The sequence below is a fragment of the Hemiscyllium ocellatum genome, chromosome 4 (genome assembly GCF_020745735.1).
Source record: "Hemiscyllium ocellatum isolate sHemOce1 chromosome 4, sHemOce1.pat.X.cur, whole genome shotgun sequence".
Taxonomy (NCBI): Eukaryota; Metazoa; Chordata; class Chondrichthyes; order Orectolobiformes; family Hemiscylliidae; genus Hemiscyllium; species Hemiscyllium ocellatum.
In genome coordinates this window covers 114,517,611-114,532,056 of record NC_083404.1, presented here as the reverse complement: position 1 = coordinate 114,532,056, position 14,446 = coordinate 114,517,611, and the positions used below count along the sequence as shown (strand labels likewise).

The following is a 14,446-nucleotide window of genomic DNA, read 5'->3' as shown; positions in this document are numbered from 1 at the left end:
GACTGTGTTCATTACGTGGAGAAAGTGAGGTCTGCAGATGCTGGAGATCAGATCTGACATTGACACACTACTTACCTGCTTTAGTTAAGCACTGATGGTGGGTCTAATCCTTGGAACCTTATTTTGTGTAGTAGGAACTACTTGTATAGATTATTCTAAAATTTCCTTTTACGAATTCTGATATCACCTATCTTTCTGGTAGCTCAGCTTTCATGTTCATATAGTTAGCTTTTCTAAAAAGGGTAAAATATGGTCTTAGACCCATTCTTCACTTCCAAACTGGATGCAAAATAAAATGTGGTCATTGTTATCTAGAGGTGTCGTCACTCAGATAAAATTAATCCTGTCAGATTATATCAAATTTAGAATAGTTTGTTCTGATTGGAGAACATGCTGTTCTAAGAAACTCTGAAAGTATTCTATGAACTTATAAATGCTCCTATTACCAATTAGAATTTTCCAGTTTATGTGCAAATTAAAATCATCCATCATTACTGTTGTCCTTTTATTATGAGCATCTAATTAATCATCTTGTACGATTTGTTCTACATTGTGGCTATGGAGTTCTGTAAATCATCCGTACAAATTACTTTTCCATATTACTCATGACCTCCATACAAACCGACAGTAAGGTACGAAACCTAATGTGAACAATTTTAATATAGGACATCATTAAAGGACTGGAATTACACTAAGATAGGAAATTTCAAGTAGACATCATTGTAATATCTTAGCTCAGGGCCTCTACACGTGATCTGACTGCCACTGCCAAAACCCCAGTCCAACAGCTATCCCCACTCTGCTCCAAGCCCCAGACTGCTCTATACCAGCACTCAGCAGTTCCAAGGGGAGTCCCAGAACGGTGTACAGGCTGCACGCCCCAGGCAGAGACTGGTGCGGGTGTGGCAGTGCTGGTTTACCTTGGAGCAGCCGAGTACCGATACACAGCAGTCTGGGGCTTGGAGCGGAGTAGGGACAGCTGTGGGACTGGGGTCTGGTGTGGACGGTCAGAGCACACATAAAGGCCCTGTGCTCAGATGTTAGGCACTTCAGTGTATTTGGAAATGTCGTACCTCACTGTAAAGTCAACCCTTTAATGATGCCTTATTTTAAACTTATTTTCCAACTAGTAACCCAACTACTTTTATTTCTCTGCTGTATAGAAGAATTAATCTTGGGTACAAGTACCTATGCTCTTGCCATAAGATGGCAGATATTGTAAAGGTTTTTCACGGCACTCCTAAAATGGAGTACACATGACAATAAAAAAGGACATTGCATTGTAACTAAACCATGGTCATCACTAACTATTACGCCAATGCCATCTTTGATGAGGACTATTACCCTCTCTTATCAATCTTCCTATTCTTCCTAAGAATCCATTAAGAGTAAGAGGCTATTAGGCCCATCGTGTCTGTCCCAGCTCTCCAAATGACCATTATATCTTTACGTAATTTTTCTGCCTATTTCTTGTCACCCTGCATAAAGCTTCTATTCAAAGTACTGACTTCTTCAATGTCTCTTACCAAACTTATGCCATTAGTGTCGGGGCCAAGTCACAAATACCTATAACTTCTATCCTTATTAGATTTCAGATAGCTTGATTTGAGATTATAGAATCCACTGAATACTGCCAGCCTCTCATCCCTTTAAACTCACACTGACCAGGTTTTAATTTTGTCTTAATATCTGCCCAACACTATTGTGCATTATTGGAACATTTTTCTGACTGGGTAAATTACTGTAAAAGATACTACAGCCCTATTCAAAGTGCATGCTTTGTGGTCCCAGCTAACATTCCCCCCATTGGTAAACAGTACTTTTGTTTGTGGGACACTGCTGTTGGCAATAGCTGTATATTTACAAGCTTGAATGTTCATTGTAGTGAATTAACTAAACAGTAATAGCTTCAATTTTTTTCTATTAAATCCAAGCTAAAAAAGGAAACTAACAAGCCTATCCTTCTAAACAGCTCAAAAGACCAAAGACCTGCTGCAGTTTCTCCTAATGAGAAAACTGTTCACTAACACAAGTTCATTGCCTCATTCTATTGGTCTCACTCTGTTCTTCTTCCAAAGATATTGTTTATGCAACAGCAGCCTACACTTCCATAAAGCATTTAGTGCAAGAAATCATCCTCAAGCATTTGATAGGAAGGGAGGGAGAAGTAAGCAAAGTGTTACTGAAGGAAGTTAACAAGATACTCAAGACGACTTTTAACACACCAAAAGCAGCAAGACATAGGTGTAAGGGAGCAAATTTCAATGCCATGATGAATAAATTAATTATTTTCAACTTAAGGGAAAATAGAATTAAATGACCAAGACAGAACCCCACTGGTTCTCACCTACCACCCCACCAACCTCCGCATACAACGTATCATCCGCCGCCATTTCCGCCACCTCCAAACAGACCCCACCACCAAGGATATATTTCCCTCCCCTCCCCTATCAGCGTTCCGCAAGGACCACTCCCTTCGCGACTCCCTCGTCAGATCCACACCCCCCACCAACCCAACCTCCACCCCCGGCACCTTCCCCTGCAACCGCAGGAAATGTAAAACTTGCGCCCACACCTCCATACTCACTTCCCTCCAAGGCCCCAAGGGATCCTCCCATATCCGCCACAAGTTCACCTGTACCTCCACACACATCATCTATTGCATCCGCTGCACCCAATGTGGCCTCCTCTATATTGGTGAGACAGGCCGCTTACTTGCGGAACGCTTCAGAGAACACCTCCGGGCCGCCCGAACCAACCAACCCAATCACCCCGTGGCTCAACACTTTAACTCTCCCTCCCACTCCACCGAGGACATGCAGGTCCTTGGACTCCTCCACCGGCAGAACACAACAACACGACGGCTGGAGGAGGAGCGCCTCATCTTCCGCCTGGGAACCCTCCAACCACAAGGTATGAATTCAGATTTCTCCAGTTTCCTCATTTCCCCTCCCCCCACCTTGTCTCAGTCGGTTCCCTCAACTCAGCACTGCCCTCCTAACCTGCAATCCTCTTCCTGACCTCTCCGCCCCCACCCCACTCCGGCCTATCACCCTCACCTTGACCTCCTTCCACCTATCCCACCTCCATCGCCCCTCCCCCTAGTCCCTCCTCCCTACCTTTTATCTTAGCCTGCTTGGCTCTCTCTCTTATTCCTGATGAAGGGCTTATGCTCGAAACGTCGAATTCTCTATTCCCGAGATGCTGCCTGGCCTGCTGTGCTTTGACCAGCAACACATTTGCAGCTGTGATCTCCAGCATCTGCAGACCTCATTTTTTACTTGTAATATAGACACCCTAATAGTCAGTCATTGGAAAATTGAGATACATACATTTAGGGAGATCTCAGTGATTTGTAAGAATAATAGTGTGTTTATGGTAGGGGATTTTAACTTGCCAAACATAGACTGGGACTGGATGTAAGTTTACTCACTGAGTTGGAAGGTTCATTTTCAGATGTTCTGCCGCAATGCTAGATAACATCAGTGAGCCTCCGGTGAAGATTTTTAGGCGTTTAGGTTTCCTCGGGTTGATAATGGCTTCTCCTGTGGTGATTTCTTGCTCTTTTTCACAGGAGGTGGTTAGTGGGATCCAAGATGCAATCTTTGAAATGTTGGCATCATGGTAGCCCACAAACCCACCAATACATTAAAACAGCAGCTAATGAACTTGAAAGGTCCAATACAGACAAGCAAAATTAATGTCATTTACAAAATTCCTTGCAAGAACTGTAACAAGCACTATATCAGACCAACAGGCAGAAAACTAGCCACCAGGATAGATGAACATCAACTAGCCACAAAAATGACATGACCCACTCTCACTAGTATCCTTACGTACAGATAAGGAAGGATACCACTTTGGCTGGGACATCCATCCTAGGACGAGCCAAACTGAGACATGTGCGAGAATTCCTAGCAGTATGGCATTCCAACTGGAACTCTAAACAAACATTAACTCAGATTCCATTTACCACCCTTCCTGAGGGGGAAAAAAAAACAGGAAATGACATCACCAACACAAGGAAACCCAAATGCAAACAAAAAGCAGGCCATAACACCAGCGCTTCATCCAGAGGCTCACTAATGTTTCGTCACCATACTAGGTAACATCTGAAAACAAACCTCCTAGCTCAGTGAGCAAACCTACATCCAGAGCTACAAACTGAGCTACAACCCTTCTCAAAACTCGCTAATAGACTGGGACTGCCACACAATGTTAAAGATTTAGATGGAGAGGAATTTGTTATGTGCGCACAGGGAAATTTTCCGAATCAGTTTGTGGACATACCAACAAGAGAAAGTGCAAAATTTGACCTACTCTTGGGAAATACGGCAGGGGAGATGACTGAGGCATCAGTGGGAAAGCACTTTGGGGCTAGCAACCATAATTCTATTAGATTTAAAATAGTGATGGAAAAGGATAGACCAGATCCACAAGTTGAAGTCTTAAATTGCAGGAAAGCTAATTTTGACAGTATTAGGCAAGAACTTTCAAAAGCTGATTAGAGGTAGATGTTTGCAGGTAAAGGAATGATTGGAAAATGGGAAGCCTTCATAAATGAGATAGGGAGAGTCCAGAGGAGAGTGAAAGTAAAGACCGGTAGGTGTAGGGAATACTGGATGACGAAAGAAATTGAGGGTTTGGTTAAGAAAAAGAAGGAAGCATATGTCAGGTACAGTCAGGAGAGATCAAGTGAATCCTAGAGTATAAAGTCAGTAGAAGTATACTTGAGGGAAATCAGGAGAGCAAAAAGGGGACATGAAATCACTTTGGCAATTAGGGTTAAGGAGAATCAAAAGGTTTTTACAAATACAAAAAGGATAAAAAGGGTAACTAGGGAGAGTATAGGGTTACTCAAAGATCAGTAAGACTGTCTTTGTGTGGAGTCACATGAGATGTGGGAAGATACTAAATGAGTATTTTGCATCAGTAATTATTGTGGAAAAGGACATGGAAAGTGAAGAAGAATGTAGGGAAATAGATGGTGACATCTTGAAAAATGTCCATATTACAGAGGATTTGGTGCTGGAAACGCATAAAAGTGGATTAATCCCCAGGACTTGATTAGGTGTATCCTAAAACTCTGTGGGAAGCAACGGAAGTAATTGCTGGGCCCCTTGTTGAGGTATTTGTACCATCGATAGTCTCATGCGAGGTGCTGGAAGACTGGAGGTTGGCTAATGTGGTGCCACTGTTTAAGAAGGGTGGTAAGGACAAGCTAGGGAACTACAGACTGGTGAGCCTGACGCCGGTAGTGGGCAAGTTGTTGGATGGAATCCTGAGGGACAGAATGTATGTGAATTTGGAAAGGCAAGGACTTATTAGATTAGATTAGATTAGATTACTTACAGTGTGGAAACAGGCCCTTCGGCCCAACAAGTCCACACCGACCCACCGAAGCACAACCCACTCACACCCCTACATCTACCCCTTACCTAACACTACAGGCAATTTAGCATGGCCAATTCACCTGACCCGCACATCTTTGGACTGTGGGAGGAAACCGGAGCACCCGGAGGAAACCCACGCATACACGGGGAGAACATGCAAACTCCACACAGTCTGTCTCCTGAGTCGGGAATTGAACCCGGATCTCCGGTGCTGTGAGACAGCAGTGCTAACCACTGTGCTAGGAATAGTCAACATAGCTTTGTGTGGGGGAAATCATGTCTCACAAACTTGATTGAGTTTTTTGAAGTAGTAACAAAAAGGATTGATGAGGGCAGAGAGGTGGATGTGATCTTCTGTGGACTTCAGTAAGGTGTTCGACAAGATTCCCCATGGGAGACTGGTTAGCAAAGTTAGATCTCATGGAAGACAAGGAGAACTAGCCATCTGGATATAGAATGGGCTCAAAAGGGAGAAAACAGAGGGTGGTTTGTCAGGCTGGAGGCCAGTGACCAGTGGAGTGCCACAAGGGTCAGTGCTGGGTCCACTGCTTTTCATCATTTATATATATGGTTTGGATGTGAGCATTAGAGGTATAGTTAGTAAGTTTGCAGATGACACCAAAATTGGAGGTGTAAAGAACAGCGAAGGAGGTTACCTCAGATTACAACAGGATCTTGATCAGATGAGCCAAGAAGTGGCTGATGGAGTTTAATTCAAATAAACGTGAGATGCTGCATTTTGTGGAAAGCAAATTTTAGCAGGACATATATACTTAATGGTAAGGTCCAAGGGAGTGTTGCTGACAGAGACCTTTGAGGAGAAAGTGAGGACTGCAGATGCTGGAGATCAGGGCTGAAAATGTGTTGCTGGAAAAGCGCAGCAGGTCAGGCAGCATCAAAGGAGGAGAATCGATGTTTCGGGCATGAGCCCTTCAGGATGGCTCATTCCCGAAAGAGACCTTTGAGTGCAGGCTCTTAGCTCCTTGAAAGTAGAGTCACAGGTAGGTGGGATAGTGAAAGCAGCATTTGGTATACTTTTCTTTATTCAGAGTATTGAGTACAGGAGTTGGGAGGCATGCTGCAGTTGTACAGGACATTGGTTAGGCTACTGTTGGAATATTGAATGCAATTTGGTCTCCTTCCTATTGGAAGAATGTTTTGAAACTTGAAAGGGTTCAGAAACGATTTACAGGGTTAGAGGATTTGAGCTCAAGGGAGAGGTTGAATAGGCTGGGGCTGTTTTCCCTGGAGCATTGGAGGCTGAGGGGGTGACCTTATAGAGGTTTACAAAATTATGAGGGGCATGGATAGGATAAATAGACACAGTCTTTTCCCTGGTGTAGGGGAGGCCAGAACTAGAGAGCTTAGGTTTAGGGCGAGAGGGTAAAGATGCAGAAGAGATCTAAGGGCAATGTTTTCACACAAGGGTGGTATGTGTATGGAATGGGCTGCCAGAGGAAGTGGGGGAGGCTAGTACAATTGCAACATTTAAAAAGGCATCTGGATGGGTCTATGAATAGGAAGAGTTTGAAGGGATATGGGCTGCGTACTGACAAGTGGGACAAGATTGGGCTGGGATATCTGGTCAGCATGGATGGGTTGGACCAAAGATGTACAGCGTGGAAACAGATCTGACCTTAAGGCACAGCAGAGGCATACATTTAAGAATATACTAAAGGACACTAGTTTTTTTGGGTTACATTTGCTTTTAGATGTTCTAACTTGCGTATTCTTAGAATTATTTATTCAAATTATAGTTCACAGACAAAATAAAAACACAATGTTCCCATAATGAAACATTGGGATTGTGAAGAATGATTTGAACACTGACCGGTATGAGAAACTTCTTCACTTCCTCTAGAGCATGTCCCATTCTTGCATACGCCTCGGATGGTGGAGCAAACACTTCAATCAATACATGCAGATCTTCATTAAGATGTGCATATTTTGATTCTCCACTTTTTCTTAGCTCTTCTTCCTTAAGAAATATGGAGAGAAAAAAAATTAGCTGACTTGATGAGTACATCACAATATTACTCGATTCTTTATTGCATTTTTTATAATAAGCACTAACATTTTCCCCAGTGACAGACATCAAGCTAACTTGCCTTTCTGAATAAGGGTACAGTTTTCCAATCATGAGGATTTTTTATAGAATATAAAGAATTTGTCAAAGATTACTAACACTATGATGATCCACTAGATCTTGCTGCTCCTTTAAATATCCTAGAATACATTCCATTAAATCTAAGGGACTTGTCAATATTTAACCTATTAGTTTCTTTAGTACTCTTTCCTGGAGTGGTTATTATATATTGTTTCCTCTTGTCCTTCAGTACCTTGATTACTTGGTAATTTTGGAATGCTATGAGTCTTCCAATAGGATGTAAATTATTTATTCAACATCTTTGTGGCATTGCCATTTTCTTTTAATTTGAAGCTATTCTTAAAATCCCTGATTAACCATGGTTAGCTTATCCCCTTTCTAGTATCCTTCCTCCTCTTTGGGATACACCTTGTTTTGTGAATCAGGATCTTTTTCCTTAAACATTTGCCGTTGTTCAAGTGTAAACTCCTTTCCCAGTCCACTCCAGGTAACTCTGCCTTACTCATTAGTAAACACGGTTACTTAAATTCAGCACAGTTGTTTCTAACCCAAGTTTCTCACTCTCAAACTGACTGCTAATTTCTACTAGGTTTTCTGGTCACTTGTTTTCTAGAGGATTCTTTACTCAGTTATTCATCTGAACACATTCAACATCACGAGTTGAATTTGGAAGCAAACCAGCACCTCTTGAAAAGGAAGGCCCATTCTGTCTAGCCTAATTTTGGAACTGCTCACAGAAAATGATGGCAGAATACAAGATATTCTGACTGTACTTTAAGGAAATTAGATAACACCTATCATTAAGAGTCTAGAATATCCTCCAGCAAACTCTAAGGTAGAGGATAGCCATGGCAGTCTAGGCTATAATTTAATTTTGCAGACCTAAGTACAATGTTGTAACAAGTTCAATGACCTTACCACTCAAAGTCAAAGTCAGTTAATGCATCTTCAAATGCCACATTTATCATTCAACAGTCTTGCACATTGGAGTAGAATGGTGAACAGTGCCCTGCTTCCAATCAATAAATGCTTAAGCATAACGTCTCTATCTTTACCTCTCCCATGCTAAGTGAACATTGCTACAATTCTCAACCACATTTCTTAGATTGTACACACTGCCTGTTATTCAGCTATGAAAGACATATCATCCAAATAAACTGTACACCTTCAAACAATTCTTCCTCTCTCTTATACAAAGATATTGCATAATTACTTTCTATCAGGGTACAGGCACTCACTATCATAGACCTAACTGAGTCTGCAGCCTCATTTAGAGTTTAATGAATGAAAGATAATATTTTCATAACTAACCTCCTTCGCTCATCTCATTTTTCAATATTACACAGGCTTAGACTTCTGTTTCCATGTTAAAGATGTGAGAGACATGGCTTACCTTCTAACCATATGTTGTGGAGGTAGCTTTTACCCTAACTTTTATTTTATTTTTAAGGCGATTTTAAGGCAGTGTTCCAAATATCATTCAATTAGACCACCAATAAAGTTTAATCAAGACACACTTTGTTCTTACAATGCAATTAAAATTTAACAAAAATAAAGAATCATATAACTTTACGATATGGCATACTTAACAAGACAATGTATTATTTAACTACTAGTCATCAACTGTTTCAATATAGGCAGCATTCGGTATATCCATCCTTTAGCAAAATGCAATGCAGCAAAACAGTTAGGATTCTCACGTGCCTCTCCAGTCCAGTAAAAAGAAACAATCCGTCACTGAGATTTCTCAGAGAAAATCTCTATCCATGTCTTCATTCTAATAGCAATGCCTACCCACTTATGATTCTTTTGTCTTAGCCTCAAAAAACACCCAGGGAGAAACCCAAAAGCTATTTACAAACTACCAGCTGGGCATGACTGTGACAAAAGCCTTCTGCAAGAGAAACAGGGTTTCTTAAAAAAATGTACAGTATCATCACAGGGAGCAGAGTTGGAAGAGTACACAGCCCTGTGATCCTGACCTTTCAAAAAAAAAAAGCAGCCTTCTTTGGGATTTGGATCAAGCAACCAGGGAAGGTCTTCGGAGGAAGCCTCATCCCCAAGGTGGGCTCAGCAGAAATTATACAAAGTTAAACGCCAATTTCTTCACTCCCATACCGGATTATGTCTTGTCAATCTAGGCCCATCAACCTTTTATCTCAAATGCTTATGCTTATCTACTTATTCCGATCATTCACAACTCATTTGTTCCCAGTCATTCTCATTACTTTTTTTTTTGCTAACCCATCTCCCACTCACCATCCTTTGTACTTCTCTCTCTCCATACTAGTTCACCTATTATCAAGGATGGGTATTAATCAGGAGGCATAATGACAAGAAAGCAAGCAACTAGTCTGTTAGTTGCATTACACTGAAAAAACACATGACAGAAAATGAGCATGCAATACAGTGAGATTTCAAGAACAAGTGCTTCTGAAAACAAACATCTCACTCAAGTGTTGACCTGCATAAGTAGAAAAAAAATCAGACATTTCATTTATGGCTAGTACCCTGCGTCAATAAACAACTCAAAAGTACTTATATCAATAAACATTTCCATTCAATATATATGTGAGGCTACCCATCAACAGACAGCTCATTGTGAAAGTGGTATTTTGGGAAAAAAATAATGTAAATTCTATAATTGTTTTGTGTTAACCACTTTTTTTTCTTGGGTAGTTTCGACAACTATCCAAGTCCCAATGAGTTATACATAAATATGCCTTTGCTCATCGAACAGATCAAAAAAGCAACTACCAGTACTTGTCCTTTACTCTCTCACTCCGACATATGCAACCTAATCCCCTCAGCCCACTCACCACAACCCTTCAAAACGGTCAACTTAGTGCTTACTTCCTTTTCTTTATCCATGCCACCTCAGTGAGAGAATGAACTCCAAAGAAGTTGCTTTACTAGTATCCCATCTAACACCTTCAGTATTTACTCCTTTCACCACCTATACATACAAGGAGCAGAGTGCAAAGTTCCTCCTAGGATGCACACGTGGGGAGGAACTCCAAGTCTCTGAGCACATTGATGTCTGCTTCCACATTTGAGGACTATGCAGTATGAAAGAAATTAGACAGATTGCTGGCAATGTACAACACCTAGAAGATACTTTGCAACAATTCTCTAAGGGTCCTTAAACAGCATCTTCCAAACGCAGATCTCTGTCACCAAGGTAGCAGTTATATGGAATTACCTGCACGTTCCCCTTTAAGCCACTGGTCATCCTAACTTCAAATCATAATTACCGTAACACCTACAGCTCTCTCCAGCTCAGCTAACCTAATACTACCACCCACATCTGACTGCATTGTGGTTCCATACTCTGGAGATTCCAAAATCCCATATCAGTAGAGGCTGCTGATCAGTGGCCAGCTATCACCAGAAGCCGCACATGCGTGAACTACAGTTCACTCAGTTGTAGAGATTTACAGCACAGAAAGAGACCCTTTGGTCCAACTCATCCATGCCAACCAAATATCCTAATCTAATCTAGTCCCATTTACCAGCACTTGGTTCATATCCCTCTAGACTGTTCCTATTCATAAACCCATCCAGATGACTTTTAAGAGGTTGTAATTGTACCAGCCTTTATCAATTCCTCTGCGTGAAAAATATTTGCCCCTTGGAAATTTTCCACTCAACCTAAATCTATGCCCTTTATTTCTGGACTCCCCCAGCCCAGAGAAAGCACTTTGTATATTCATCCTATTCATAAACCTCTACAAGTTCACTCCTCAGCCTCCGATGATCCAGGGAAAACAGTCCCAGCCTATTTAGCCTCTCCCTATAGCTCAAGTCCTCCAGCCCTGGCAACACCCTTCTGAATCTTTCGTGAACCCTTTCAGATTTCACAATATCTTTCCAATACCTGTGAAATGAGAAGCCGGTTCAGGTTAGGACTTGTGATTTCCAACAAATTCCAACATTTTCCACCATTGAGAAGATGCGCCCTGTTCTGGCAAAAATTGGGCCACAATCTGTTCAGATTTACAATGTGCAGATGGGTTTAGGCATTCACATCTTACTTCATCTCTCCACCCAATCCTAATCCCTTCATGTACCTGAAAGGACAGAGACAGAAGAGCTGTAAACTGGAAGGATAGTGGTCAAGAGGAAGTGGAAGGAGAAGGCCAGAAATAGTGGTGGAAAGACTAAAGCCACCTACAGATGACAACTCAGATTTTGACAATCTGTTCATTTGAAACCTTAATGAAAGGATCTACACAAGGAAGGACACCAGATTGAAGTGGTCGGTCATCAATGTAAGCATAGCATGGGTGTTAGATCCCTATAGGGTGAAGTTGCATAGAAATGGTGTCTTGGAGGATTCAGATCAGGATGTCAATAGGACAATGTCCAGAAGGAGGCAGACAGGCATACAAACCAAATGCTTGTTGCATTGGCAAGCTGTCAGATAGCCTTCAGTCACCTTCAAAAGGAGGACATTTGCCATCTTGAGGGAACACTGTTTAATAAGCAGGGTCATCTCTTGTAAAACTGAAAAAGAACAGGTTTTATTTTTGAATCTTTGGAATTTTCTCTGAGCAGAAGAGTCAAGGTTATTGACTATTTTTGAGGCAAAGATAGGTGGATTCTTGATAAAAAGGCAATCGTTGTTATCTGGAACAGATATGGGGAGTTTGAATAGCCTCCTCCAGATCCAAAGACATATGCTCATATCTCCCATACTGAAAATCAGCAGGCTTGTGTCAGCCTTGCTGTACCACCCCTAGGGCAAAAGCACATGGAGATTCACACTAAAAAGAATTCACACTTCTGTTGAATAGCTTAATTTAGAAAATTGATTTCATATATTTACGTAACAGCAAATTTTGTTTTGCGATCAACGAGACAGAAGAAATGTGTGGGAATGTTTTTAAAATTCATTCATGAGGCATGAGTATCACTGGCAGGTCATCAGTTACACAGCTAGTGAAATTATTTGATGTTGATTGCATTGGTACTGCACTTTGATAAACTGATGACAGTGAGCCAGTTGGAAAGGAGATATGTCGGTTTCTGACTTCCCTCCTCTTTTCTGTACTCAAGAGCTGGGTCCTCATGATAGCAAAGGCTTACATAGCAGACAATTGCAAATTATGACAAACTATGCCAAGTACTGCAGGGTGCTTCTGGAAGTGTCTACTAATGCAAGCCCTGCTTAAAGATCCCAATGGTCTGCTCAATTATATTTTGTACAGAAGTTTCATTTTCTTTATTTGCGTCCTGGCCGCAAGTGGGTTGCTCAGCAAAGTAATGGTTAGCAGATACCCATTACTGTTCTGTAACCAGATTCTGATTTGTTTTGATGCTCAAGTGCAGATGGTATAGCACAACACAACATAAGAATGTCAAGATCGAAGACATGATGAATGGACTACAGTTGCACATCAGCTAGACTTTAAGGGAATGTAATTCCTTCTAGTTGCAATATATTTCAGAATTTACGATATCAACAAAGAGACGTGCACATAGTCAATGACACTTTGGAGTAGCTTCAAGCCATATGCTCATACCACGGCTTTCTCTGCATTCAATTCTGCTTACATAGATTCTCCGCGATCCTCCCCTACAAAACAACGGATGGCAACTGGGCAACATTCCAAAAACACCGACTACTCCAGCCTGAAAGAAGTCAGACGCATTTAGGTTAAATACCTTAGGCCCCATTCCGAGTCAGTGGTAGTGTCATCCCGGTCCTACTGAGGCTGCAAGTCTTCGTTCAATAAATAACTTAAAAAAAAATTTCCTTAATGAGAGTTACGTAACAGCGTTCCAACAAGAGGTTGAAGTCAAAACAAATACTCCCTGAAAATCCTGGGCTCAAGGAATCCTGCAAGAGGGCTTATTCCCCTGAGCCTCCCTCTATAAGCAGTTAGTCCTTCTATATGTCAACTCTGTGCATTTTCCCTTGTTATGCTGCACTCAAATGGGAAAGAAATTACTGCAGCCAGGTCTGATGCAAGCAGAAATCTTAAAAAAAGTCAGAATCACATTACAGAATCATAGAATTATTATAGATCTGAAGCCATTTGATACACTATATCTGTGCTGGCCCTCTTAAACAGCAATTCCATGACTGACATTTCCCCCATCTTTCCACGCCACTACACATTCTTCCTTTTCAAGTACTTGGGATATGTAGAAAAAAAATTGTGCTACAGAATCAGACCACCCTAACCATTACGTCTGCTAACAAAATTAAATGACTAATCCTATTTTCCAGCATTCCATCTGTATCCCTTAAAGCTTGGAGACTTTAGGTGCAATCCATACACTTTTTAATTGAGTTGAGAGTTTCTACTTTCCATACCCTTTCAAGCAGCAAGTTCCAGGTATCTACCAATCCTATGGGTATAAGCATTTTCCACACTTCTCCAGGAAATATTGTAAACCTGTGCTTCCTGACTTCGTGAACCCAGGACCTCTTCCATCACTCTACTCAGGCCTCTTAAAATGTTGTACAGTTTCCCCTCAGCCTTTCCTATTCCAATGCAAATACCCTAGCTTTTCCATTCTTCCATAATTGCTGCAAAATATCACAAGAAACCAGAAGTAAGGTCTTTACTACATGTCAACCAATTTGCTATAGATAAAAAAGGTGATTAGCCCTGCTAATGGACTACTAATTCAGAGAACATATAACATTGTGGATTAGGATTTGAGTCTTACCATAATAGACTTCTAATTCAAATTCTAAATAATGATCATGAATTAAACCATTGTCTATTATTGCAAGACCCTATCACTAATATCCTTAAAACCATCATCCTAGCCGGGACAGGTATTGATTTGATCCAGAACCACAGCACAGCAATGCCTTAACTGCTGTGTGAAAATGGACCATTAAGCCATTCAGTTGTACCAATGACTTAAAACAAAAGTCTCCAAAAATAAGAAAAAGGGGTGAAGTCAGACAGACCACTTCGCATCAAAT

At 41.2% G+C, this 14,446-nt stretch overlaps 1 protein-coding gene across 3 annotated transcripts in view; it reads right to left on the bottom strand.

Moving 5' to 3' along the window:
- LOC132815496 (KH domain-containing, RNA-binding, signal transduction-associated protein 3-like) overlaps positions 1 to 14,446 on the bottom strand; it is a 160,471-nt gene that overhangs the window by 71,992 nt on the left and 74,033 nt on the right. For all 3 annotated transcript variants that reach the window (XR_009644667.1, XR_009644668.1, XM_060824464.1), the window contains exon 5: positions 7,225 to 7,371. Coding sequence is in view for 1 of the 3 variants with exons in the window: in XM_060824464.1 (XP_060680447.1) it covers positions 7,225 to 7,371 (147 nt within the window). In the remaining 2 variants the exon portion in view is untranslated. The remainder of the gene's footprint in view (positions 1 to 7,224; positions 7,372 to 14,446) is intronic.